General features: G+C 44.0%; 1 protein-coding gene across 2 annotated transcripts in view; it reads left to right on the top strand.

Moving 5' to 3' along the window:
- The window catches only part of RPS6KA5 (ribosomal protein S6 kinase A5), a 198,707-nt gene that overhangs the window by 137,057 nt on the left and 34,037 nt on the right, over nt 1–27,613 (top strand). For both annotated transcript variants that reach the window (XM_074956117.1, XM_074956118.1), the window contains exons 9-11: nt 16,290–16,451; nt 20,292–20,417; nt 21,256–21,389. In XM_074956117.1, coding sequence (XP_074812218.1) covers nt 16,290–16,451; nt 20,292–20,417; nt 21,256–21,389 — 422 coding nt within the window. The remainder of the gene's footprint in view (nt 1–16,289; nt 16,452–20,291; nt 20,418–21,255; nt 21,390–27,613) is intronic.

The following is a 27,613-nucleotide window of genomic DNA, read 5'->3' as shown; positions in this document are numbered from 1 at the left end:
AATTTACAGCCGTAGTTTCTGAGGGACAAATAATCTCCTGCACTGGTCTTCAAACTGCCCTTGATTTGGCCAATAGTGCTGCATGGTCCACTGCCACAGCAGTTGTGATGCGCCGAGAGTCATGGCTGTTGTCCTCTTCCTTTCCCCGGGAGGTCCAGAGTACCATTGAGGATCTCAGAGTAACAGCCGTGTTAGTCTGTATTCGTAAAAAGAAAAAAAGAAAAGGAGTACTTGTGGCACCTTAGAGACTAACCAGTTTATTTGAGCATGAGCTTTCGTGAGCTACAGCTCACTTCATCGGATGCATAGCATATCGTGGAAACTGCAGAAGACATTATATACACACAGAGACCATGAAACAAAACTTCCTCCCACCCCACTCTCCTGCTGGTAACAGCTTATCTAAAGTGATCATCAAGTAGGGCCATTTCCAGCACAAATCCAGGTTTTCTCACCCTTCTCCCCCCCCCCCCCCCCAACACACACACATACAAACTCACTCTCCTGCTGGTAATAGCCCATCCCTCTTTGAAACCTCTCTTTATAATGCGCATGATAATCAAGGTGGGTCATTTCCAGCACTAATCCAGGTTTTCTCACCCCCCCCACACACCCCCCTCCAAAAACCACACACACAAACTCACTCTCCTGCTGGCAATAGCTCATCTTACAATGTGCACAGCAATAATCCAAGTTTAACCAGAACGTCTTGGGGGGGGGGTTTGTAGGAAAAAAACAAGGGGAGATAGGCTACCTTGCATAATGACTTAGCCACTCCCAGTCTCTATTCAAGCCCAAATTAATAGTATCCAATTTGCAAATGAATTCCAATTCAGCAGTTTCTCGCTGGAGTCTGGATTTGAAGTTTTTTTGCTTTAAGATAGCGACCCTCATGTCTGTGATTGCGTGACCAGAGAGATTGAAGTGTTCTCCGACTGGTTTATGAATGTTATAATTCTTAACATCTGATTTGTGTCCATTTATTCTTTTACGTAGAGACTGTCCAGTTTGACCAATGTACATGGCAGAGGGGCATTGCTGGCACATGATGGCATATATCACATTGGTGGATGTGCAGGTGAACGAGCCTCTGATAGTGTGGCTGATGTTGTTAGGCCCTGTGATGGTGTTCCCTGAATAGATATGTGGGCACAGTTGGCAACGGGCTTTGTTGCAAGGATAGGTTCCTGGGTTAGTGGTTCTGTTGTGTGGTATGTGGTTGTTGGTGAGTATTCGCTTCAGGTTGGGGGGCTGTCTGTAGGCAAGGACTGGCCTTTCTCCCAAGATTGACAGAGACAAACACCTACAAGATCTCTATCAAGCATTCTTACAACTACAATACCCACCTGCGGAAGTGAAGAAACAGATTGATAGAGCCAGAAGAGTTCCCAGAAGTCACCTACTACAGGACAGGCCTAACAAAGAAAATAACAGAACGCCACTAGCCGTCACCTTCAGCCCCCAACTAAAACCCCTCCAACGCATTATTAAGGATCTACAACCTATCCTGAAGGATGACCCAACACTCTCACAAATCTTGGGAGAAAGGCCAGTCCTTGCCTACAGACAGCCCCCCAACCTGAAGCGAATACTCACCAACAACCACATACCACACAACAGAACCACTAACCCAGGAACCTATCCTTGCAACAAAGCCCGTTGCCAACTGTGCCCACATATCTATTCAGGGAACACCATCACAGGGCCTAACAACATCAGCCACACTATCAGAGGCTCGTTCACCTGCACATCCACCAATGTGATATATGCCATCATGTGCCAGCAATGCCCCTCTGCCATGTACATTGGTCAAACTGGACAGTCTCTACGTAAAAGAATAAATGGACACAAATCAGATGTTAAGAATTATAACATTCATAAACCAGTCGGAGAACACTTCAGTCTCTCTGGTCACGCAATCACAGACATGAGGGTCGCTATCTTAAAGCAAAAAAACTTCAAATCCAGACTCCAGCGAGAAACTGCTGAATTGGAATTCATTTGCAAATTGGATACTATTAATTTGGGCTTGAATAGAGACTGGGAGTGGCTAAGTCATTATGCAAGGTAGCCTATCTCCCCTTGTTTTTTTCCTACAAACCCCCCCCCAAGACGTTCTGGTTAAACTTGGATTATTGCTGTGCACATTGTAAGATGAGCTATTGCCAGCAGGAGAGTGAGTTTGTGTGTGTGGTTTTTGGAGGGGGGTGTGTGGGGGGGGTGAGAAAACCTGGATTAGTGCTGGAAATGACCCACCTTGATTATCATGCGCATTATAAAGAGAGGTTTCAAAGAGGGATGGGCTATTACCAGCAGGAGAGTGAGTTTGTATGTGTGTGTGTTTGGGGGGGGGGGGGAGAAGGGTGAGAAAACCTGGATTTGTGCTGGAAATGGCCCTACTTGATGATCACTTTAGATAAGCTGTTACCAGCAGGAGAGTGGGGTGGGAGGAAGTTTTGTTTCATGGTCTCTGTGTGTATATAATGTCTTCTGCAGTTTCCACGATATGCTATGCATCCGATGAAGTGAGCTGTAGCTCACGAAAGCTCATGCTCAAATAAACTGGTTAGTCTCTAAGGTGCCACAAGTACTCCTTTTCTTTTTTCTTTTTATTGAGGATCTCACCTTCGATGGTGACAAACTGGCCTCCACAGCAAATGACATACTCCTCTCCATGAAGGACTCTTGGGCAACTCTCTGGTCTCTAGGAATTCAAACCCCTATGACCAGAAGGCGACAACATAAATACCTGCCTTACCAGTGACCACGCTACCCCACAAACACCCAGCAATTCCATAGATCTCATGAACAACAGCAACGCCAGAGACCCAGATACCAGCACCGCCGTCCCAACTCCTTGGCAGCGTCTTGACCCCCTCCATCCAATAAGCAAATTTGAAGCCTTGGTCGAGGGTATACGAAAACAATATTCCCATTTCAGCACTTACACTGCCTGCCCCTGTTTTTGGTCATTGCTTATGCCCATTCTCCCATCAATGGCGAAATATTACCACTGACAAGTGGGCTTTAGAGGTCGTCACAGTTGGCTATTTTATCCCTTTCCTATCCTTGCCTCCTACCCATCCACCCTCTCCGTTCCTCTTCAGGGACCCCTCTCAGGAGCAACAGCTCCTCCAAGAAGTACAACATCTCCTTCAATTTGGGGGCACCGGAAATCGTGCCCAAACAACACAGAGGGAGAGGTTTCTATTCCCATTACTTCTTAACAGAAAAGAAAATCGGGGGATGGCGACCAATCCTCAACCTCAGGTGGCTAAACAAATTTATCGAAAAGCAAAAGTTCAAAATGGTTACCCTTACCACCATAACCCCAGCTCTGAAACAGGGCAATTGATTTTCAGCCCTTGACCTACAGGACACCTATTTTCATGTGACTATTCAACCAGCCCACAGACGTTTTCTTCGTTTTACCCTTGGTTTGACACATTATCAATACAGAGTGTTGCCCTTTGACCTATCTACCGTCCCTGAGGTTTCTCCAAACAGGGTTATAATATTTCCTTACCTCGACGATTGTCTCCTCAAAGCCTCTACGCTCGACGAAGCTCTTCGATGTACGCAGCTTACCATCACTTGCTTCCTTTCCCTTGGCCTACAAATAAACAAAAACAAACCCACCTTATCTCCTACCCAACAACTGGAGTTCATAGGAGTGCACCTCGATTCCCGAACAGGAATAGTGTCTCCCGCTCGATCGTTTCAACAGCATAAAACTCCTGGTTAAAAAACTTCACAACAGTCCCCAGGTCCCTGCACGAGACTGCCTGCAACTATTAGGCCACGTGGCCTTGTGTACTTTCGTGGTCAAAAATGCACGCCTATACATGAGGTGCTTCCAAGCTTGGTTGGCCACGGTTTACAGACCGAACGTACATGCTCTAAACAAGCCTCTATCCATGCCCTTCAGAGTCAAAGACTTCCTCTGATGGTGGACAGTTCCCTCCAACCTCTGCTCAGGAGTCCCTTTTCTCCAGGACTCCCCATCACTCATAATGACTAACGATGCATCCCTCACAGGATAGGGAGCACAGATGTCCCACCACACAGCCCAGGGACTGTGGTCTTCCATCGAAGCCTCCCTACACATAAACGTCCTAGAACTGCAAGCCATACCCAATGCCTGCCGTCACTTCCTCCCATTCATTTGGAACCAACATGTTCGGATAATGACAGACAACATCGCATGCATGCAGCGAGGGGCTCTGTCTCACTCTCTTTGCACAGAAGCCATGAAGCTCTGGAATTGGTGCATCACGAACAACATCCGGATATCAGCCGCCTATCTTCCCGGGGCCCTGAATACCGCCGTGGAAGAACTAAGGAGATGTTTTCCCTGGGATCACGGACAGGAGATAAACGACACAATCATACGCAATATATTCCGTGTTTGGGGCTATCCAACCCTGGACCTCTTCGTGACTGCGAAGAACAAGAAATGCCCCGAGTTTTGCTTCAGAGCTGGACTGGGCAAACATTCCGTAGGAGATGCGCTCCTGATCTCATGGGCTCAAAACTTAATGTATGCTTTTCCCCTGATACTGGTTCCCCACAGAGTTCTGACAAAGTATTGAACAGATTGTGCCATGGTAATTTTGATTGCCCCGTCCTGGCCCAGACTGCCATGGTATCCGTTCCTCACCAGAATGTCAATTTGTCTGCCAATTTCATTGCCTCTCACTCCAAACCTCCTATCGCAGCAACACGGCCAATTTCTTCACCCCAACCTATCCATGCTTCACCTCAAAGCTTGGTTCCTCCATGGTTCTCACAAAGTGAACTAGCATGCTCTGAACAGGTTCAAAGAGTACTCTTACATAGCAGAACACAATCTCCTCGCATCACATATCTCCAGAAGTGGAAATGGTTCACACGTTGGTTCTCGAACAACCGAATTCTTTCCACTTCTGCACCTCTTCCAGCCATACTTCCTTACCTACTACACCTGGAGCAATCCGGCCTTTTTTTCAGCTCCATCAAAGTTCACTTAGCTGCTATTAAACCTTTCACAACAAGATCAACAGTACTTCTGGTTTGCTCATCCAATCACCAAGCGCTTTCTTAAAGGGCTCCCATCCCTATACCCGAACATTAAATCTGCTACTCCTCCGTGGGACCTTCACTTAGTATTATCCTGCTTAACTCAACAACCATTTGAGCCCCTAGCCACTTGCTCCCTCTTACAGCTCTCTATGAAAACAGCATTCTTAGTGGCAATCACCTCTGCCAGATGTGCAGGAAAAATAGCGGCTCTCAGGGCGGACCCACCTTACATGATATTTTTTATCATGGACAAGAGGACAACGTTACCCTCTGACTACACCCCAAATTTTTTCCAAAGATATATTCGTCATTCCACATTAACAAACCTATACACCTACCAACCTTCTTTCCTAAACCGCATGCAAACTTCTTTGAATCCACAGTGCATACATTGGATGTACAGAGGGCTCTGTCCTTTTATTTGGATAGATTGTGCTTTAGGAGCTCTTCCAGACTCTTTGTCTCCATTGCAGAACGATCCAAGGGGACACTTATTTCCACCCAGAGACTTTCCAGTTGGATCTCTGCTTGTATCCACATGTGCTATCAATTAAAGGAGACAATTCCGCCAGCTTGCATCAGGACTCACTCCACTAGGTCTGTAGCTACCTCCGTGGCTTTTCTATGCAGAGTTCCTCTGGCTGACATCTATAAAGCGGCCACTTGGACTTCCGAACACACATTTGTTAAGTATTATGCCCTTACTCAAGGCCCTCTCACTGATACATGATTGGGCAGAGCTGTATTATCTACCACATTCGTTTACCTGCAGATGCGGCAGGTAAACAAACCGGCCCGGCCTGCCAGGGTCTTTCCCTGCACAAGCAGCGGAACAAGTTTGGGAACCACTGATCTGGGGCAATGGTTTTTAAACTTTTTTCTGACGACCCAGTTGAAGAAAATTGCTGATGCCTGCGACTCAGTGGAGCTGGGGATGAGGGCTTTGGGGTGTGGGGGGGGCTTGAGCAGAGGGTTAGGGTGCAGGGGTGAGGGCTGAAGGGTGGGACCCAGAATGAGGGGTTCAGGGTGTGGGAGGGGGCTCTGGGCTTGGGCAGGGGGTTGAGGTGTGGAGGGAGTCAGGGCTTTGGGTTGGGGTGCAGGCTCAGGGTGGGGCCGGGAATGAGGGGTTTGGAGTGCAGGAGGGGCTCCAGATTTGGGGTAGGGCTCAGGGCTGGGGCAGGGGATTAGGGCGTGGGGTTGGAGCACTGGTTTACCTCAGGCCGCTCCCGGTCAGCAGTGCAGCGGGGGTGCTAAGGCAGGCTTGTTACCTGTCTTGGCACCACGGACCGCGCCGTGCCCCAGAAACAGCCAGCAGCAGGACCGGCTCCAAGGCAGAGGCATGCAATCCGGTGCTCAAGGCAGGGGTAGTGTGCAGAACCCCAGGGCTCCCCCCACATAAGAGCCAGACCTGCTGGCCACTTCCGGCACGCAGTGCGGTGTTGGAATAGGTAGGGATTAGCCTGCCTTAGCCGGGCAGCACCACGAATGGGACTTTTAACAGGCGGTTGGCGGTTCTGACCAAAGCCGCCGCGACCCAGTGGCTTACATTCTGCGACCCAGAGTTTGAAAACCACTGATCTAGGGTGAGGTTTGCCAAGTCACTTGCAAGAGTCTTAGTATTTGTGATGATGCGCAAATGAAAGCAAATCTTCTATTGCCGAGTCCCTTATGGAGATCACTGTGCCATAACTCTCCATAAGACATGGAGCTCAACAAGTGTGGTGAAGAAGAGCAGTGGTGAGGAAGTTTTGTCAGAGATTATTTTGACCAGGGGAGAAGGGGGGAAACAGATCATGTATATAAAACAAATTATGCATCCAGTTATGTTTAATCATTAATTCAAAGCAGACTATTGTGAATGAACTAAAGTTGTTGCTATCTATTGGCTATTCACTGAAATGATTATGGTGAGTCTCATTCTAGATTCTGGTGAGTAATCATCCACAGAACCACCTTCTCAGAAGGCACAAGTTACCCTGGTGTAATCTTTTACTATTATTCCCTTCTCTCCTCCATCTGTACCCTACATATCTTGTATCTTGTGAAAGTGTATCCATTGTCGTTTTTCCTATACATCAAATCTGCTCTTTTTTCACTATTCTCACCATTAAAATCTTTATCTGCTGGTCATCTCCAGTTTTAGTTACTATATGTTTCTGTTGCCTGATCTCTTATCCTCCCCCATCTGTCCAAACTGAAACTTTGAAAGTCATTGTCCTACTACCACTGCTTTGCACGTTATAAGAACATAGTAAATTATGTGTGGTTTCATTCTATTGCATTCCTTATCTGTGTATTTTATATTTATTATTATTTATTGTGAGCATATCCTGTTCAGAATATAGTGTGGGTGCACAAAGTTGATTTCTTTTTTTCTGTTTCACAGCTTCTCTCCTCGTTCATTACTAATGGGCTAATGCCCCCCAACCCTGGAATTTGGAGGTGGTCCATGGTTGTTGCTAGAGACTCCATAACTAAACTCCATCCTTCAGCTTATCAGGCCACCAGATTTTCTGCATCCAGCAGTAGAACAAATTGGCGGTTCCGCTTTTCACAACCATTTTTGTTTTCAAACCTTTTGTTTTATTCATTTTCATGCAGTTGCAATTTATAATCATTTTCCTCCTCCTCATCTGGACTGGGTAAATAGCAGCATGGTGGTTTCAATCACCTAGATCTGCAGCTGCAGCAGCTCCCTCCTGGACTCCTCTGCCCCCTCTCAGGCATAGTAGAGCTGTCCTGCAAACACCTAGCTTAAATATAAGCAGTGTTCCCTAAGCGAGGCAGGATTTACAGGCTCTACAGAGAGTGAATTATGCCCTGTCTGTTCCTATCCAGCTGGGGCTCACGATCAGACCAGTATGTCTCGTCCCCACCCTTCCCCAAGGAACCAGGACTCCGATGCAGAAGAGCTCAGTCGGAATTCCTGGGCTTTTGTGGAGAGAGTCTAAGGATGAGAAGGAAACTAGTCAGCCAGCTCTGGGGGGTAAGTCCTGCAACAGACCTGGACTGGCGGGGAAACCCCCTGAAAAGATCCATAGTCCTCCCCCTGCTGCCTCCTTATCACCGCCACAAGATACTGAAGTGGATCTCTAGCTTCCTGTGGAAAGAAACAGGGCTTCTACACAGCTCCCATACCTTCCACTATGAATCAGGGAATTCTCATGATACGGGGGTGGGGGTGAGTCTTGCAAGCCTCAGAGACTCTGAATCCTAAAAAGGCAAAAGCAAGCGTGTCCTTCAAAAAGTAGTGATTACTATTGTTAAGGAACAAGTGTAGTGAAAATCAGGGGTTAAACTTTTTGTCCTGTGCCTTCTCCCCCCAAGTGAGTGCTTCCTGTGGCTTTTCTCCCACGCAGGGGTTCTCCCAGTTGGCAGCCGGTATCAAGCAGAGTACCCCAGGGATCGGTCCTGGGTCCAGTTTTGTTCAACATCTTCATTAATGATCTTGATGATGGGATGGATTGCACCCTCAGCAAGTTCATGGATGACACTAAGCTGGGGGGAGAGGTCGGTAGCTGGAGGGTAGGGATAGGGTCCACAGTGACCTAGACAAATTGGAGGATTGGGCCAAAAGAAATCTGATGAGGTTCAACAAGGACAAGTGCAGAGTCCTGCACTTAGGATGGAAGAATCCCATGCACTGCTACAGGCTGGGGACTAACTGGCTAAGCGGCAGTTCTGTGAAAAAGGACGTGGGGATTACAGTGGACGAGAAGCTGGATATGAGTCAACAGTGTGCCCTTGTTGCCAAAAAGGGAACAGCATATTGGGCTGCATTAGTAGGAGCATTGCTAGCAGATCGAGGGAAGTGATTATTCCTCTCTGTTAGGCCACATCTGGAGTATTGCGTCCAGTTTTGGTCCTCCCCCCCCCCCCCACACACACACAGAAGGGATGTGGACAAATTGGAGAGTCCAGTGGAGGGCAACGAAAATGATTAGGGAGCTGGAGCACATGACTTCTGAAGAGAGGCTGAGGGAACTGGGCTTATTCAGTCTGCAGAAGAGAAGAGGGAGGGGAGATTTGATAGCAGCCTTCAACTACCTGAAGGGGGATTCCAAAGAGGATGGAGCTAGGCTGTTTTCAGTGGTGGCAGATGACAGAAGAAAAAGTAATGGTCTCAGATTGCAGTGGGGGAGATCTAGGTTGGATATTAGGAAAAAACATTTCACTAGGAGTTTGGTGAAGCACTGGAATGGGTTACCTAGGGAGGTGGTAGAATCTCCATCCTTAGAGGTTTTTAAGGCCTGGCTTGAGAAAGCCCTGGCTGGGATGATTTGGTTGGTCCTGCTTTGAGCAGGGGTTGGACTAGATGACCTCCTGAGGTCTCTTCCAACCCTAATCTTCTATGATTCATAGTTAGGGCCCTACCAAATTCACGGCCATGAAAAATGTTTCATGAAACTCTCCCCCCCCCCCAACCCCCCAGCTGAAATCTGGTCTTTTCTGTGCCTTTACCCTACACTATACAGATTTCAGAGGGAGACCAGCATTTCTCAGATTGGGAATCCTGACCCAAAAGGGAGTTGCAGTGGGTGTTGCGGTATTGCCACCCTTCTGCGCTGCCTTCAGAGGTGGGCGGCTGGAGAGCGGCAGCTGTTCGCTGGGCACCCAGCTCTGAAGGCAACTCCCGCCAGGAGCAGTGCAGAAGTAAGGGTGGCAGTACTATACCATGCCAGCAGCAGTGCGGAAGTAAGGGTAGCAGTACAATAACCTTGCAACCGCCCACAACTCATTTTTGGGTCAGGACCCCTACAATTGCAACATTGTGAAATTTCAGATTTAAATGTCTGAAATCATGAAATTTACAATTTTAAAATTCCCTTGACCATGACATTGACCAAAATGGACCGTGAATTTGGTAGGACCCTATTCCTAGTGCTCTGTATCATGCACATGGCCCTTGCCCATCCCTGCAGCATGTGTAGGCCTCCAGAAAAAGCCTGTATCCTTCTATGCAGCTCTGCCTCAGGCTGCAGCCTAATGGGTATGGGAACCCTCACCCTGCCAGGGAAAGGAGCCCAGATTTCAGGCAACAGCAGAATGGGAATTGGGCCTACTAATCATTAGCCATAAACCCTTGCTGTACCAGGAAAAGGAGCTCAGAGTCTAAAAAGTTGAAAAGGGTCTCTGTGTCCCTCCAGCCCTGCTCTACAGACAGGCGTCACATTAAAACCTGAAGAGCACTTCAGGCATTCTGTGACCAGAACATGAGGATTCCGGAGGGGTAAGTGAGAAATCCCTTCCCATGTTCAAAATGATCCTGATTTACCGAGCAAAGCTCTGAGTGGCGGTAGGTTGCTCCTACAGTATTTATTTGGGTGCTAGCCAACCTGCTGGAGCAGACAGGCAGCATTTCAGGCTTTTGGGGACAATCTAGTGAGCCACTTCTACAATCGAGCTATGTACACCAGTATCCCTCTGAAATTGTGTGGGCTCCATGCCAGGATGAATAATATACTACCTCCCCCTGTAAACAGCGAAGGGAGGAAGTACTATACATGCAACAGTAGGAAAAAAAGGCCCAAACAAATAAAACACAGGACTTTTTCAGGATAGAATGTCAATCAGTTTGGCTTGCAAGGAACTCAATATTAGTGAACTATCTGCCCTTTCAAGCATTATTAGATATGTGGTTTCCTATTGATTCTTATTGATGCCTCCTTTGAGGGCATCATGCCATTCAAAAGAGCACATCTGATTAAACGAAGTGTTAAAACAAAGTTTTATATAAAAACGAAGAAATTTTATAAATATGGGGAGCCTAAAGTTGGTGCAGCAGAAGCTCCCCCAGTGAAAGACACTGTCACAACTTCAGAAAGGGACTTCCTTCCAAAAGGCCCTAGACTGTAAGAGTGATGACTCACTGCACAGCAATTTCTAAGCCTCACTATAGCCATTCAAGACCAAAGGTCTTTCATATATTTAGTGAGGAAAGTCTGTTTCTTGAAAAACAAATGACTCATTGTCTAGGAGTGAACCTTGCTGGGACCCAGGTTCTGTCTTGGTCAAACCCTTGATGTGATTTGTGACAAACAATGAATTCAAACTTGTTGGTTACAAGGAAGTCATGTTATGCCCATGAATGGCCATCGCTCATCCTAAATGGATATCTTGTTCATCCAGACTTACAGGTAAAGAGCTTTTTGGGGGAACATTAGCGATATTAGTAACTGAGATTAAAGAGAGTCCTCAACCCTCGCTGTCAAAGCTAACATAGCCATCCATTGGTTGCTACCAGCACCAAGGATATCCAAGAAGGGACTGTTCCCTGGCAGAGGGGGGAAATCTGGAGCAGAAGCTTCAAAGGGAGGCCAGATAAATTTTCCTCCAAACCAAAAAAAAATCCTCAGCATGACAGACAAAAAGAACCTTTGTGTCTGAAACCTCACAACTCCTGTGCAAGACTCTTCCTTCTGATCCTCCCTCTACCCAGAGTCTTAAGTATTTGGTGGTAGTCACAGCAAGGCACAGGTCTCACATTACACTCTATACTCATACATAAACAACGTGCAAGTCTGAGTCAGCTATCTTGGACCAGTCTTGGGTTTTTAATTGCAGTGTAGACATACCACCAGAGGCCAAAACAGAGAGGGTTCTTTCTGTAATTTAAACAAAATGATAAAGATTTGCAAAGAACCAAAACTTTATTGCATCAGTCATTTCCTGAGGGTTCATCCAAAGGCTAGGATTGCTAGTGCCATTCATCAACTTTATCCCCTGAGTGGGTTTCTCAAAATACGCCTGATGAAATTCCTTCTGAGGACATAGAACCACGCACTTGATGCAATGCAAAATTAGGTATCATTTTCAGATCAAAATTATCCTTTGTGGGCTGGTAAATACAACAACATGTTGAAGCCAACCCTAATTTCATTGTAGACCCTAAAATCTCATAATACGCATCCTTTAAATTCATTACAACATCTCTATCAGGGTGTGTCTTAAAAAACCAACAAACATGGCCATATAGGATAGAACCAGTGGTCCATCGAGTCCAGTATCCAGTGGCTGATTCAGCTGATATCGGTTTAATATGCAAGATACTAGCTAATGGGCAATTACGTACTTGCAGAGGAAGCATCCCACCCCATTAGAGGTTGGCTTATGATTGATTGTTTATATACCTTCCAAAACCAGAGGTCTGTGGCAATGGAAAAAATGTCCTGGGCCATGTCTATCTTTGAAGACAGTTCACATAAGGACACAGAAAAGAGGGAAAGGGAGAGTTGTGGTCCTCCTAGTGCTCCACTGACCCAGAAAGCACTTCGGACTTTCCAGATAGCCAAAGACTTCATGTTTTTCATTCAGAAAACACAGGACTTTTTGAAGCAGTGATTCCAGTCATACTGGTCACACCTGCAGCTAACAGGATGAGCATTGGAAGAGAAGTGTAGTTCAGCATGAATTCTCCATTAACTTCTGATAGTTTGGTATCCACACAGAACTCAGCCAGGATATTTCATTCATTAATCTGGTCAAATTTAGGTTTCTGGTGCGAGGGGAAACAGCAGGCTCTTTGGGGCAGTGCTCAGCACAGTGTGGCCCTGATCTCTGTATACTATTATAATACAACTATTATAATAAACTCAAAGTTTTGGTGATCTCAGTTACGCTAGTGTTTCTCCAGGAGGTTTGGTTGGAGTCTGACAATCAAGCACCTTAAATGGTTACCAGCCACAGTGGCATTTTGTAGACAGGCACATCAGTTTCTATTTTTGAGTATCTGGTGCCCAGTTTAATCACAATGACAAATTAGAGAAGCCTGAGGCTGGTCTTTCTTGTTGCCATTACTTCTGAAAGGCAAGTTTTGAAATTAGTCCCCATATACATACAAGAACCACACTGCTTTTGTCATTAAGAAAAAGGTTATTCTTATAGCTTCATAGAATATCAGGGTTGGAAGGCACCTCAGGAGGTCATCTAGTCCTGCCCCTGCGCAAAGCAGGACCAATCCCCAACTAAATCATCGCAGCCATGGCTTTGTCAAGCCTGACCTTAAAAACCTCTAACGAAGGAGATTCCAGCACCTCCCTAGGTAACCCATTCCAGTGCCTCACCACCCTCCTAGTGAAAAAGTTTTTCCTAATATCCAGCCTAAACCTCCCCCACTGGAACTTGAGACCATTACTCCTTATTCTATCATCTGGTACCACTGAGAACAGTCTATATCCATCCTCTTTGGAACCCCCTTTCAGGTAGTTGAAAGCAGCTATCAAATCCCCCCTCATTCTTCTCTTCTGCAGACTAAATAATCCCAGTTCTCTCAGCCACTCCTCATAAATCATGTGCTCCAGCCCCCTAATCATTTTCGTTGCCCTCCGCTGGACTCTTTCCAGTTTTTCCACATCCTTCTTGTAGTGTGGGGCCCAAAACTGGACACAGTACTCCAGATGAGGCCTCACCAATGCCGAATAGAGGGGAATGATCACATCCCTTGATCTGCTGGCAATGCTCCTACTTATACAGCCCAAAATGCCATTGGCCTTCAAGGGCACACTGTTGACTCATATCCAGCTTCTCGTCTACTGTAACCCCTAGGTCCTTTTCCGCAGAACTGCTGCCTAGCCACTCGGTCCCTAGTCTGTAGCAGTGCATGGGATTCTTCCTTCCTAAGTGCAGAACTCTGCACTTGTCCTTGCTGAACCCCATCAGATTTCTTTTGGCCCAATCCTCTAATTTGTCTAGGTCCCTCTGTATCCTATCCCTACCCTCTAGCATATCTACCACTCCTTCCAGTTTAGTGTCATCTGCAAACTTGCTGAGGGTGCAATCCACGCCATCCTCCAGATCATTAATGAAGATATTGAACAAAACCGGCCCCAGGACCGACCCTTGGGGCACTCCGCTTGATACCGGCTGCCAACTAGATATGGAGCCATTGATGACTACCCATTGAGCCTGATGATCGAGCGAGCTTTCTATCCACCTTATAGTCCATTCATCCAGCCCATACTTCCTTAGCTTACTGGGAAGAATATTGTGGGAGACCATATCAAAAGCTTTGCTAAAGTCAAGGAATAACACATCCACTGCTTTTCCTCTCATCCACAGAGCCAGTTATCTCATCATAGAAGGCAATTAGATTTGTCAGGCATGACTTGCCCTTGGTGAATCCATGCTGACTGCTCCTGGTCACTTTCCTCTCCTCACTTCAAAATTGATTCCTTGAGGAACTGCTCCATGATTTTTCCAGGGACTGAGGTGAGGCTGACTGACCTGTAGTTCCCCGGATCCTCCTCCTTCCCTTCTTTAAAGATGGGCACTACATGAGCCTTTTTCCAGTCATCCGGGATGTCGCCTGATTGCCATGAGTTTTCAAAGATAATGGCCAAAGGCTCTGCAATCACATCCGCCAACTTGTTTAGCACCCTCAGACGCAGAGCATCCGGCCCCATGGACTTGTGCCTGTTCAGCTTTTCTAAATAGACCTAAACCACTTCTTTCTCCACAGAGGGCTGGTCACCTTCTCCCCATACTGTGCTGCCCAGTGCAGTAGTCTGGGAGCTGACCTTGTTCGTGAAGACAGAGGCAAAAAAAGCATTGACTACATTAGCTTTTTCCACATCCTCTGTCACTAGGTTGCCTCCCCCATTCAGTAAGAGGCTCACACTTTCCTTGTCCTCCTCCTTGTTGCTAACATACCTGTAGAAACCCTTCTTGTTACTCTTAACATCCCTTGCTAGCTGCAACTCTAAGTGTGATTTGGCCTGTTAAGCCAAGCTGGTTGCCTGCCATATTACTATTCTTTCTACACATTGGTATGGTTTGTTCCTGCAACCTCAATAAGGATTCTTTAAAATACAGCCAGCTCTCCTGGACTCCTTTCCCCCTCATGTTATTCTTTTCAGATAGCTTTCCGTTCAAATAAGTTCATTTTTTCACAATTCTGGGGAAATAGTTCTCCCATCATTTTGTTCAAACCCTTGGAAGGTTGTGGTATAAATGAGTATTCCTACAGCTCTAAAGATATATCTCAAGCATATGATGTACATATGCCAATTTTATCCTGTCCATTTCATTCTTTCCAAACTGCCAAGGCCTTACAGCCTCAAGGTTGCTGCAAGCCAGATGGAAAATCCATGCACTAATTGGCATATTAGGCATTGGAAATCTGTTCACAGAAGCCCTAGAGGAAGGCTGAGGAAGATTTGCATAGCAAATTTTAATTTCTCTTCAGAGATGTCTTTTAATAGGAAGGTGCTACTGAGTTGGTTCCCACATAACTCCTTAGTTTATAAAGCTCTTGCTTTATCTGGAGGCATGTCCATTCTTGCCTGTTGTTAAGCGTAATTTAATTATTATAGTATATCTGCCCCCCTGAGCGCCCCCCTTCTGGAATTTACTGCTCACTATTTCCTATAAGTAATGATGAGGAGAAAAGCTGTGCAATAGAATGAGAAATTTCTTACTTAATAATTTTCTTTCTGTTAGCAGCTTTTCTCTGAATTCAACCCACCCTGGTAGTCTGGTATAGGGAGACTTAGACATATATTGTCTTAAGGCCAATTTAATACATTAAATCATGTTGTCTTAGTGCTAATAATGGGTTTCTGGACTATTTCTGCAGCTGTGGAAGAAGTGTTCTGGTGGCCTGAGCTGAAGGATGGAGCTTAATTTTGGGCGTTCTAGCAACAACATTGGACCATCTCCAAATTCCACAGGTGTGGGGGGTGGGGCATTAGTCCATTGGTAATAAATTCAGAGAGAAGCTGCTAACAGAAAATTATCAGGTAAGAAATTTCTCTTTCAATGTGTCATAATTGAGTGAAATCTGAACCATTTTCACTGGAAGACTCAGGTGCTTTTTCTCATTGTGCATTATTTCCTTGCCATATTTCAATTTGCCATTTTTTGCATTAGGCTATAGATTTGTTCAAAGCAATGGTGGGGGAATTATTTTTATAACTGTTTTGAAGAAAGATGTTTACTTTCTTCAAAATTGTGTGGACAGATCCCTGCTCTAAGTGAAGTATTTATCCTCAGCACACAATCAGACTTTTTTTGAGAGCAGTGTCCATATGGCTATGCACAAACGCTACTTAGTTCTTCTGCCTCCAACCTGAGGAATATATAAGGGGACATAGCCTCAACAGTTCTTCCTGACTTCAATAAGCAGTGAATAGGGGCTGTTTCAATTTCAAAATATTAATCTCTCCTTTTAATATGTCTGTCTTGTTAAATTTACATTTTGATTCAAAGTTCATTTGTTATTTCTGGTTTAGAAAATAAACTGGGATGATTTAGCTGCCAAAAAAATACCAGCTCCGTTTAAACCTGTAATCCGGGATGAGTTGGATGTTAGTAACTTTGCAGAGGAGTTTACGGAAATGGATCCCACATACTCTCCTGCAGCCACACCACAGACTTCAGAGAGAATATTTCAGGTAATTGTAGATTACAACTCTCTTAAAATATACATTTCCCACATGTATGGCCAGATTTTGTCCTTGCCATGTGTGTTTGTGATTGCCATTGAAGTTATTGGGAGTTGAATGCAGAATCAATGGTCAGAACTGGATCATTAATGTAGTTTTAAATTATACTATGTTACACCTTTTATATAAATCTTTCTTGAGGGTAGAAATTGTGAATTATTAGTAGAGTTGATAGTTTTATAAACAGCCACTGTTACACTCTTACACTAATACATGTTTCTCACTTAACCACTGTGTTACATATGAAAAATTAGATTTGATTAGTATCATTTTTGGGCCCAATCCCTAAGGAAGTCAATGTCAAATCTCTTGTTGATTTCAATGGGACAGGATCAGGTCTATTACATAAGGAAATATCTTTGCTACCAGATTCTTTTAACCGAATACAGAAGCAAATTAATCTATTTGATAACTGAATTCTGGTTTTGTCTGATTATTCATATGTACAAATTAGGGCTGTTGATTAATCGCAGTTAACTCATGTGATTAACTCAAAAAATTAATCGTGATTAATCGCAGTTTTAATCACACTGTTAAACGAGAGAATACCAATGGAAATTTATTAAATATTTTAGATATTTCTACATTTTCATATATATCTTGTATTCTGTGTTGTAATTGAAATCAAAGTATATATTTTGATTACAAATATTTGCACTGTAAAAATGATAAAAGAAATTGTATTTTTCAATTCACCTCATACAAGTACTGTAGTGCAATCTTTGTCCTGAAAGTACAACTTACAAATTTAGATTTTGTTTGTTATATAACTGCACTCAAAAACAAAACAATGTAAAACTTCAGAGCCTACAAGTCCATTCAGTCCTCCTACTTGTTCAGCCAATCGCTAAGACAAACAAGTTTGTTTACATTTATGGGAGATAATGCTGCCCTCTTCTTATTTACAATATCACCAGAAAGTGAGAACAGGCATTTGCATGGCACTTCTGTAGCCAGCATGGCAAGATATTTACGTACCAGATATGCTAAACATTCGTATGCCCCTTCATGCTTTGGCCACCATTCCAGAGGACATGCTTCCATGCTGATAACGCTTGTTAAAAAAAAGAGTTAATTAAATTTGTGACTGAACTTCTTGGGGGAGAACTGTACGTCCTCTGCTCTGTTTTACCCACATTCTGCCATATATTTCTTGTTATGGTAGTCTCAGATGATGACCCCGTACATCATGTTGGTTGTTTTAAGAACGCTTTCACTGCAGATTTGACAAAACGAAAAGAAGGTACCAATGCGAGATTTGTAAAGATAGCTACAGCACTTGACCCAAGATTTAAGAATCTGAAGTGCCTTCCAAAATCTGATAGGGACAATGCTTTCAGAAGTCTTAAAAGAGCAACGCTCCTATTCAAAAACTACAGAACCCAAACCACCAAAAAAGAAAATCAATCTTCTGCTGGTGGCATCTGACTCAGATGATGAAAATGAACCTGCGTCGGTTCGCACTGCTTTGGATGGTTTTCGAGCAGAACCCTTCATCGGCATGGGCACGTCCTCTGGAATAGTGATTGAAGCATGAAGGGACATATGAATCTTTAGCGTATCTGGCACGTAAATATCTTGAGACGCCGGCTGCAACAGTGTCATGAGAACACCTGTCCTCACTTTCAGGTGAAATTGTAAACAAGAAGTGGGCAGCATTATCGCCAGCAAATGTAAACAAACTTCTTTGTCTGAATGATTGGCTGAGCAAGAAATAGGACTGAGTGGACTTGCAAGCTCTAAAATTTTACATTGTTCTATTTTTGAATGCAGTTTTTTTGTACATCATTCTATATTTGTAAGTTCAACTTTCATGATAGAGATTGCACTATAGTACTTGTATTAGATTAATTGAAAAATATGATTTATTTTGTCTTTTTACAGTGCAAACACTTGTAATAAAAAATAAAGTGAGCACTGTACACTTTGTATTCTGTGTTGTAATTGAAATCAATATATTTGAAAATGTATAAAACCTTGAAAAATATTTAAATAAATGGTATTCTATTATTGTTTAACAGTGCGATTAATTGCATAATTACTCTTTTTAATTGCTTGACAGCCCGAGTACAAATTAGTCTTAATGATAATTAATTGTTTTTGCCCTGCTTGTGGATCTCCCATTTCCTCGGGGGGGAGGGGAAGAGATGAAGGAGAAGGGGAGGGTCACCCATCTTCAATACACTGTACTGTACCTCAAGCCATATGGAAACCCTCTGTGCAGTAGCGTAGCCAGGGGGAGAGCGGGGGGAGCGGCCGCTCCCCCTCTGAGCACAAGAGGCATCTTTTTAATTTCTAGGTGCCTTTTTAAACTTTTACTCACCCGGCGGTGCTCCAGCTCCTCGGCAGTGGAGGCCTTCAGTGCCGCCGAGGACCCAGAGCGCTGCCCGGTGAGTACAAGCGGGTGGCACCTTTTTTATGTCTGCTGCCCCTGTTCACACCACCTAGCTATACCACTGATTCTGTGGGTGCAGTGAGGAGAAGGTAGAGGCAAAATCTTGCAGATTTTTGTCCCTCTGGCCCTGGGCCTATAGATGTTTCCACAGAAGACGGCAATCCACCAATACACTGTCCGCACAGGTGAAAAATACTTTAAAATTTTTTTCTTATTGTGCTTTCTGCAGTTGGAATTCTTCCTATTTGTAATGATTTGAGCTCTTACAATATTTCAGGATGGGAATAATTTTCAGGAGCACCAAAAAGATGTTTTTAAAAATTCAGTGAGATTTAGATGCATTTGAAAATTTTATCAGACACCTTATAATTCTTTTTGGTCACATATTTCATTTATATCTTTGAATTTACTTTAAGTTGTGTTCTTTAAAGTATGTGTCTATTATGAACATAAATGAATGCCATTTTCAACATGTAGTCCACTGGGAAATTGAAAAAAAATAGGATGTTATATTTTAATGGTTTGTGTGGTATTAAATAACTTTCAATTTTTGTAGACTTTAATATCTGTTTTCTAAAAGGTTAATTTCACTTATTTTCCAAATACACAAAATAAAATTACTTAAGAAAAAATATTGATCAAACAAGCACTTTAAATATACACTGTGGGGAAATTAGATTTTTAAAAATCCTACACAGTAAGGTCACTATTACACCTGTAGTCTTGGATATATTATTATTTACGGGGAATTAACCTTCCCTGTTTATGAAGTATCCATACTGTTTTATTTTAAGTGATTTTATTTGCTTAGTCAGTTAGAGAAATCCAACTTCTTTGGGTATACGTCCACCAAAAATACATCAACATTATAATATTTACATGTGCTACAAATCACATTCAAGATATTTACCTTAAATTTTAAATATTTATTTGAATTTCCTGTAGATCTAGATATACTGAACATATTAACTGAAGATAACTCCCCTAACAATGCAGCACACCATTTTTGTTTTGCCATTTAGAGCAATTTTTAGACATATGCCCCATCACGCTGTAAACTTACCTGATACCTTAACTATAGGTGTCTTGAGAAGCTAGCCAGTTTGAAGTATGAACCTTTGTCACCAATGAAAAAGAACTGAATCTGTGAGTCAGATTTTCTGAACATTTTTTTTACACAATCTCTTATTTTTAATTTTTTTTTAAAGAAAAGAAGATTGTATAACCTCTTTCAGGAAGGCATTTTCTGTTGATTTAAAATGAAGTTGCATCTTTACCTTGAATATAATAATATTTACCCATCTTTCAGTTGATTACTTTTTACTGTCTGCCTTATGATATGTTATATAGACAACCTCAAGACTTTACATTTATCTTCTGTCTTTGTTCTGTAGGGATATTCTTTTGTTGCTCCTTCTATCTTGTTCAAGCGCAATGCAGCCACAGTAGATCCTGTTCAGTTTCATATGGGAGTTGAAAGACCTGGAGTTACAACTATTGCCAGAAGTGCTATGATGAAGGTAATGATAATATCTAAATAAAAATAACCCTTGATAATTTGAAGATGCTCATGATTTACAAGGTAATAATCTTATTCTAGGCTAAATAAATTCTGAATCCAGAGGCTGAAGTACTAATTAGTTGTTGAGAAGTAATTTACAGTCATTATGCAGTTATCTGCTCTTTGTCTGCTAATGGATCTTCCGCCAATTAGAGCATTCAGTTTACATACTATAAGTTAAGAAATAACTTGAGTCCAACCTTGAAAAACTGTTGTTAAAAATCACAACAGTGACACACCCTTACCAGCAGAAGAGCAATGAAAATATTAACAATACTTTTACTCAACTGTCAAAATGGTACTCACCCTAAGTAAGTAGATGTTTTCAAAGCTGCTGCGGTTATTAACTCGCATCTCTCTTTCTAGGATATGTCTGCCTATATTTGCATAGATAGATACAGCTAGAAATAGATTCTGTATGATAACCATCATTGTGGTATCTCCAAATAACCACACAGTTCATGGATCAATATCTGTAAATCATCCCTGACACTGTCTAAATATTTTTGTAGCTAAAGCTATTTTGATAGTAAATTTAATTTCAGAATTTTTGTTTAAAGTGTCTTAAATATGTGTGTATTCTCTGCACCATTAGAGAAGTTTATGTATATAATTACACATTATTATTATCAGACAGTCTCAATTTATACTATGTTGTTTACCAAAATGAGATCGCTTTTAAAACTGTATATCTGGATCTTTAAATGCAGATGAATAATTATCACCAAAATTTATTGTGTCTTTGACTGTGTATCAAAAGTATTCCACAGAACTAAATACAGTCCGTTTCATGACAGGACTCTCCATTTTATCATCACTATGAACTGGATCTGAAAGAGAAACCACTGGGAGAAGGAAGTTTTTCCATCTGTCGAAAGTGTTTACACAAGAAAACTAGCCAAGAATATGCAGTAAAAATAATTAGCAAAAGGTATACGTATTTACTAAGACAATAAAAACTTTTTTTTTGCTTAGTATCACCAATGAACTAGAATAATATTCACTGAACTTTGCATGTGAAAAAAATGTTGGTTTAAAACATCAGTTTTCGTTTGAGAATTCAAAAGGCATCATATGGTAATATGAATTTTTTTAATTGGAAGATTTTGAAGTTTGGGGCTAACTGTGCTTCTTGTAGAATGGGATAAAGAGGAAAGAAACATCCATAATACTTTTCTTGTGCAGATTTGTTCCCAGTTGTTCTGTGCCCCATTACGTTCCTCTCCCAGCAGAATAGTTTGTTGGGTCCTCTCAGAGTCTGTGGATCAACCTGGGATCTTTAGAAGGTCAGGGCCATCTGAATGGTAGTCCATGGTAGCTTACCCTGCACCCCAGCTGGCTTCCAAGCAGCATAAAGCCAGTGGCTGATCTGGGGATCCCCAGCATGGATTCAGAGACAAGCACAAAGTTAATATCTCAGGCTGTATTAACTTTCTGTGAGAAGCTCAACTAGGCCAACGAGGGATGATGTGTATCCCTTTCCTGACTCACTGTGGGGCCCAGGACAAGGGAAACACTTCTGTGGGGGCAGCTGACCTACTTTCTGTGATCCTCTGATTCCAGAATGCTAGTGGCAGATGAATTAGAATGAATGGAAATCTTGACTGATTTATTTTTTCAATGTGTTGTTACCTTCCTTTCCTCAGCGTTCACTGAAACAATTGTGCATATCAGTTTGTAGACTGCTTGCAAGGAAGGAAAGGGTTGGGAAAGTGTGCATATTTAGTAACCAAATAGATAGATGATGACCACTTTGGCATCATGACTCTCCCCAGTCTATTTGGCTGTACCTCTTTCTGCAAATATTGGAGGCAGTTCAAACTTGTCCTTGAGGCTCTGGGATTTGACTACACTCCTTATGCCTGCATGCCAGGTTCTCTGTATTAGTTAGTGCAAACAGGGCATCAGTTCAGTGCTCCTTATCCATTAATTTACTAGCTTTTAAAGTCGACTCTGGTGGTAGTGAGCAATATCTTTTTCTCTACTCTTTCCTTTCCCTTACAGGACCAAACTTTCAGGGGCTTTGTCCCTAGATAGGATCATATAATGAGTTCCTTCTTGTTATTTCTCCCCCCACTCCCCACCCCCCAAGTATGCCAGAGCAGGCTGGAGCAAGCTGAAGGTAAGAGTTGGTCCACCTGCAAAGATTACTGCCAGCTTTTTACGGAGCTCAGAAACTGGAGAGCTTGTTGGGACTTCTGTTTCTCCGATCACCACTTACACGTGCCACACTCCCCAACAACTCCCTTCCTCAGTCGAGACTCCCCTGAATAGACCTCTATAAATATGGGTCAGTCCTTTTCAGCTCTAGGGATTCAGCAAACTGGATTCCCCTCACACGCTCATTATTCTCCAAGGATAAGTCTAAAACTCCTGAACCTTTTGAGTCGATCTCCTATAAAGGGAAAAGCTCCAGGGTCCTATACTAGGTCCACATGCGAATAATTGAGTCACATGGTAAAGACTTTGGCATATTTTCAGACTTTTCTTCCTAAGATGCAGATCTAGGCTCCCTTAGGGATGTTCTCCCTATGCTTCTTCTAGTTACATTTTAGATGATGAGGTGCACCATCATCCCCACTGTACCCCCCACCTCTCCCAAAAAGTTCCCTTCCCTAACAAGGGAAATCACCCTTTTCCCTCAAAGGGAAAGCACAAGAGAAAAGCAAAGAAGTGCTTGAAATTCTCATCTTCCTGACACAGTAGCACAGGGGTGCGCAAACTTTGGCCTGTTGGCCACATCTGGCCCATCAGACCTTTTAATCCATCCCTCAGCTCCCACGGGGGAGCAGGGTCGGGGGCTTGCTTGGGAAGCAGTTCCCGGCCAGTGGGAGCTGCGGGTGCGGCACCTGCGGACGAGGCAGCATGAAGAGCTGCCTAGCTGTGCCTCCACGTAGGAGCCGGAGGGGGAACATGCTTCCGGGGGTTGCTTGAGGTAAGCACTGCCCAGAGCCTGCACCCCTGACCGGCCCGCCCCCGCTCCCTGCACCCAAATCTCCTGCCCCAGCCCTGATCCCCCTCCTGCCCTCTGAACCCCTCAATCCCAGCCCAGAGCTCCCTCTTGTACCCCAAACCCCTCATCCACGGCCCCACCCCAGAGCCTTCACCCCCCCACCCGGTGCCCAAACAGCCTGCCCCATCCCTGATCCCCTTCCTGCTCTCCGAACCCTTCAATCCCAGCCCAGAGCACCCTCCTGCACCCCAAACCATTCATCCCCAGAGCCCACACCCCCAGCCAGAGCTCTCACCCCCCACACCCCAACTCCCTGCCCCAGCCTGGAGCCCCCTCCAGTACCGTGAACTCCTCATTTCTGGCCCCATCTCAGAGCCTGCACCCCTAGACGGAGCCCTCACAACCCTCCTGCACCCCTACCCCCAATTTCTTAAGCATTCATGGCCCACCATACAATTTCCATACCTCGATATGGCCCTCAGGCCAAAAAGTTTGCCCACCCCTGCACTGGCACCTCTCCCTAAAAAGGAGAAGTCTTGGCTTTGGTTCATAATAAACTGTAAAACCAGAGAAATGAAAGGTTCTTTCCCCAGACATGTATGCAACTAAGGGGAAGAAAGTGGTAGCTAAAGGAAAAGAATGAGGGGTTAAAGCCTGTAGCAAATATCTCCCAGTCAGAACTAAAACAGAATTTGCTATTCACCTCCAACCTCCTCAGAAGAAATCATTAGGATGGTATGGAAAATGCTGACAAAGGGGAAAGTCTCATTAGATTAGCCCAGGGTCTTAGAATCCAATTTTTTTCTTTTTATGCTCCTTGAGATTGATGTAGAAGTGGCATTCCTGGCAGTGGACATGGTCATTCCTGCTGAGGGTGATTTCTTCTCAAACAACCCCACTCACAAGAAGATAGAAACCACCCTTAGAAGGTTGCTCTTATAGTTTCACTGACAATCGTGCTTTGTTAGAGCTAAAATCACAGACGGTCATGTGCTTTGTTAGTGCAAAGACATAAAAAGCCTTGATCCTCAGAATCATGATGAATTCAATAGAGCACTAAAGAAAATATCTCTAGTTACTGCATTCATGATGGACAAATCCATACTCTACATAAAGCAGGCAGCAAAAGTTGTGGCAGCAAACTCAGACGTCAGGTGCCAAACCTGGTTTAAACCCTACAGTAGATAAGTAAATCATCTGTGCCACACAATTCTGAAGAAGGGTTCTTATTCAGGGAGAAGATTGGTAATGCGGTAGTTGCATACACATCAGCCCAGGCATTTAATCTCCACTCCAGTTAAGTCTGAGAAGGACTACAAGTGCTGATACAAAGGCAGAAGCTCCTTTCGGTCCTACCCATAGCAAATGTAGCAGAGAAGTGACTCTGATTCCTGGTTAAAATCTGGGCCTGAAACACTAGATGAAAGCCCAAATCAGGAAAGTGGTTCAATCCCTGCTTTTAGCCCAAATAGCCACTATGTCAACAACTGGGCCCACAACCATCCAGTTGTTCTTTAAATGTACTACAAATCCAGGTACGAAGCAAAGAGGGGGTCATCTGGGTTACTTCTTGCGAGCTTCCCAATTCCTTATCACCCTGTTGTCTACCTAAGAGTATAAGATAGGTGCAAAGAGAGCCAGAATCTTCATATTGCTGGAAAGGTTCAACAAAATCCAGACACTGATCTCTGAGGTATCATGGAGCTGCATGTCATTGATCATCTTTCCTGTGACTCCTAAGTCTTCTGGACTCACGCCTAGAGATTCCTGTAATGACAAGACAATATAAGACAATGTCAGGTATTCTTCTTAAGAGCCTGGAATCACTCTCAACAGCAAATGAAAAGTAAAATGAAAAGACCATCCAAAGTGGTTCAGTTTGTCACTTGCTGGTTACAGGAAACTCACATGATAATAGGGTCTTTCCTCCACAATTCATACCTCAAAATCCTGGCCATAAGTGACACCCTTTCATTTTGAAAAGCACAACTTGGGAACCACAATATATATAGGGGACATGTTCAAGGTCAAAAAGGATCCAACTGGTGATCCCTCAACTCCTTTATAAATCAATACAGACCTGACCTTCTCTCTGCAGAAGCAACCTTTGGCGGGAATGTTCTTCAAGCAGTTGCCCAAAGATAGATTCACATTAATTTTGAGGAAAAAAGGAACACTGTTCTATCTTCTCTCCATCCCTACAATTTTTTTCATACTGCTAGCTATGTCCCACATGTCTTGGATTCAGGGAGATGTCGGTATAGAATGAAAAAAATTGTTACCTGATTATTCTTCTTCGAGTGATGTCCGTGGGTTCTCCATTTCAGATGTTGGTGTGTCCCGGCACTGTTGATCAGAGATTTTCAGTAGCAGTGTCTGTCTAGGATGCATGTGCACAGTAGTCGTCTCGTGGTGCCTTTGGTGCCTCATCTAGCACACATGCGGTCCAACCCCTTCAGTTCCTTCTCAATCGTCCGTGGCCTGAGACAGAGCTCCATGGCGATGTCCCAATGTCTCTCTCAAACCTTAAGAAATATAATTAGAAATAGTTTTAGCTTTTTCCTAGTATAGTTAGTTTAGTTTAGTTTAGGCCGTTCAAATTTTTTTTTCTTTTCCTCAGAGTGGGGAACACTTAACCTGATTCAACAATGCCTGGTTCCCAGGCTTTAAGAAATGCAGGTCTTACCACAAAGCTATGCCTATCTCAGAAAGCCATTCTCTCCGTGTTGACTGCCTTGGTGATTTGCACATTCCCCAGAAGTGCACTCACTGCAGCAATTTGAAAGTGAGGGCCAGGCGTGATTGAGACCTCCATCTAAAACTTATTCTGATGGAGAAATCTCTCCAACCGGCCTCTATTCCAGAATAACAGACCCCTTCCACAGAGGAGTCCCCGGCACATCCACTTCAACTAAGGACAACACTCAGTCCTCTAAAAGATTGAGGTAAAGAGCCATGACCTCTCCACCGAGAGAGCAGTATAAAAAGAAACCGTCTTCTGCCAGGTTGCTGTCCTCGGTGCTGATCAACCCCTGGGTGAGCACCTTGAGGCATGGGGAACCTCCGGCACCATCCGCACTGGGACCTCTGCTGAGCCCCATCAGAAGGACAAGGAGTCGAGGCACAGATCTAAGATGCCTCCTCCCCTATGGGACTGACCATCAGTACTGATGGCACCAACACCACCGCAGAAATTCCTGCAAAAAAAAGATATCATGGTCTTTTCCATACCACAGTCCCTGCTCTTCAGCACCGTTGGCTCCGCTGAGCATACAGCATCAGACCAAGCAGTATCACCTACCACCCCACCATTCTCCAGCAAAGATGACGATGACCAGAAAGAGGGTGTCTTCTCTTCGGACCATTGCTCACCTACAGAGCACAGACCACCTTGGGAACCCATGAAATCAAAGGTCCCTTATAGACATGAAACCATGGTACAGGTAATCATGGATTTGCCCACCTATGCCCTACTGCAAGCAGTGGTCATCTTGGGATCCATGGGCAGCATACAGGACTCATTACAACAGACCCTCAACTCCACCCAGAGGTGAAATCAGATCACCATCCTCCATAATGGAGATCTCGGAAACCCAGGCGGTAATGGGGGATGCGAGGGAAGAGGGCACCAAGCAGGACATAACTCTTCTTCATCACCAGAGGAAGCATTAATACTCCCACCACAGCAGACGATTTCAAATAGTTCCAAGAACTGTTCAGAAGGGTAGCTCAGAGTCAGGACACCCATCACAAATTCCTCCAAATTCTACAGACATAGCTGACGTCTAAAATAGCGTTGTCATGAATGACGCCATCATGGAACTGGCGGAGACAGTCTGGCAAACACCAGCTACTGTCCCACTAGCATGCAAGAGGGCGGACGGGAAGTACTACATGCCCGCCAAGGGTATGGACTTCCTTTTTTCCCACCTACCACCCAACCCCTTAGTAGCAGAGGCCGCAAATCAGTGTGGCAAACAACCACAGTACAGGTGCACTCCACAGGACAAGGAATACAAGAGATTCAACCTCTTCAGTCCGAGGGTCTATTCTTCGGTGACACTACAAGTGGTAAATTACAGTGTGCTCCTAGCCAAGTATGAGCATGATAATTATGGCAAGCTGAACGAATTTATTAATGACCTCCTAGAGGAAGGGCTTGCAAAATTCAAAGCCATACTAACTAAGGGACAGCTGGTTGC

The sequence above is a fragment of the Natator depressus genome, chromosome 6 (assembly GCF_965152275.1).
Source record: "Natator depressus isolate rNatDep1 chromosome 6, rNatDep2.hap1, whole genome shotgun sequence".
NCBI classification, from domain to species: domain Eukaryota; kingdom Metazoa; phylum Chordata; order Testudines; family Cheloniidae; genus Natator; species Natator depressus.
This window is presented reverse-complemented; position numbering and strand designations above follow the sequence as displayed.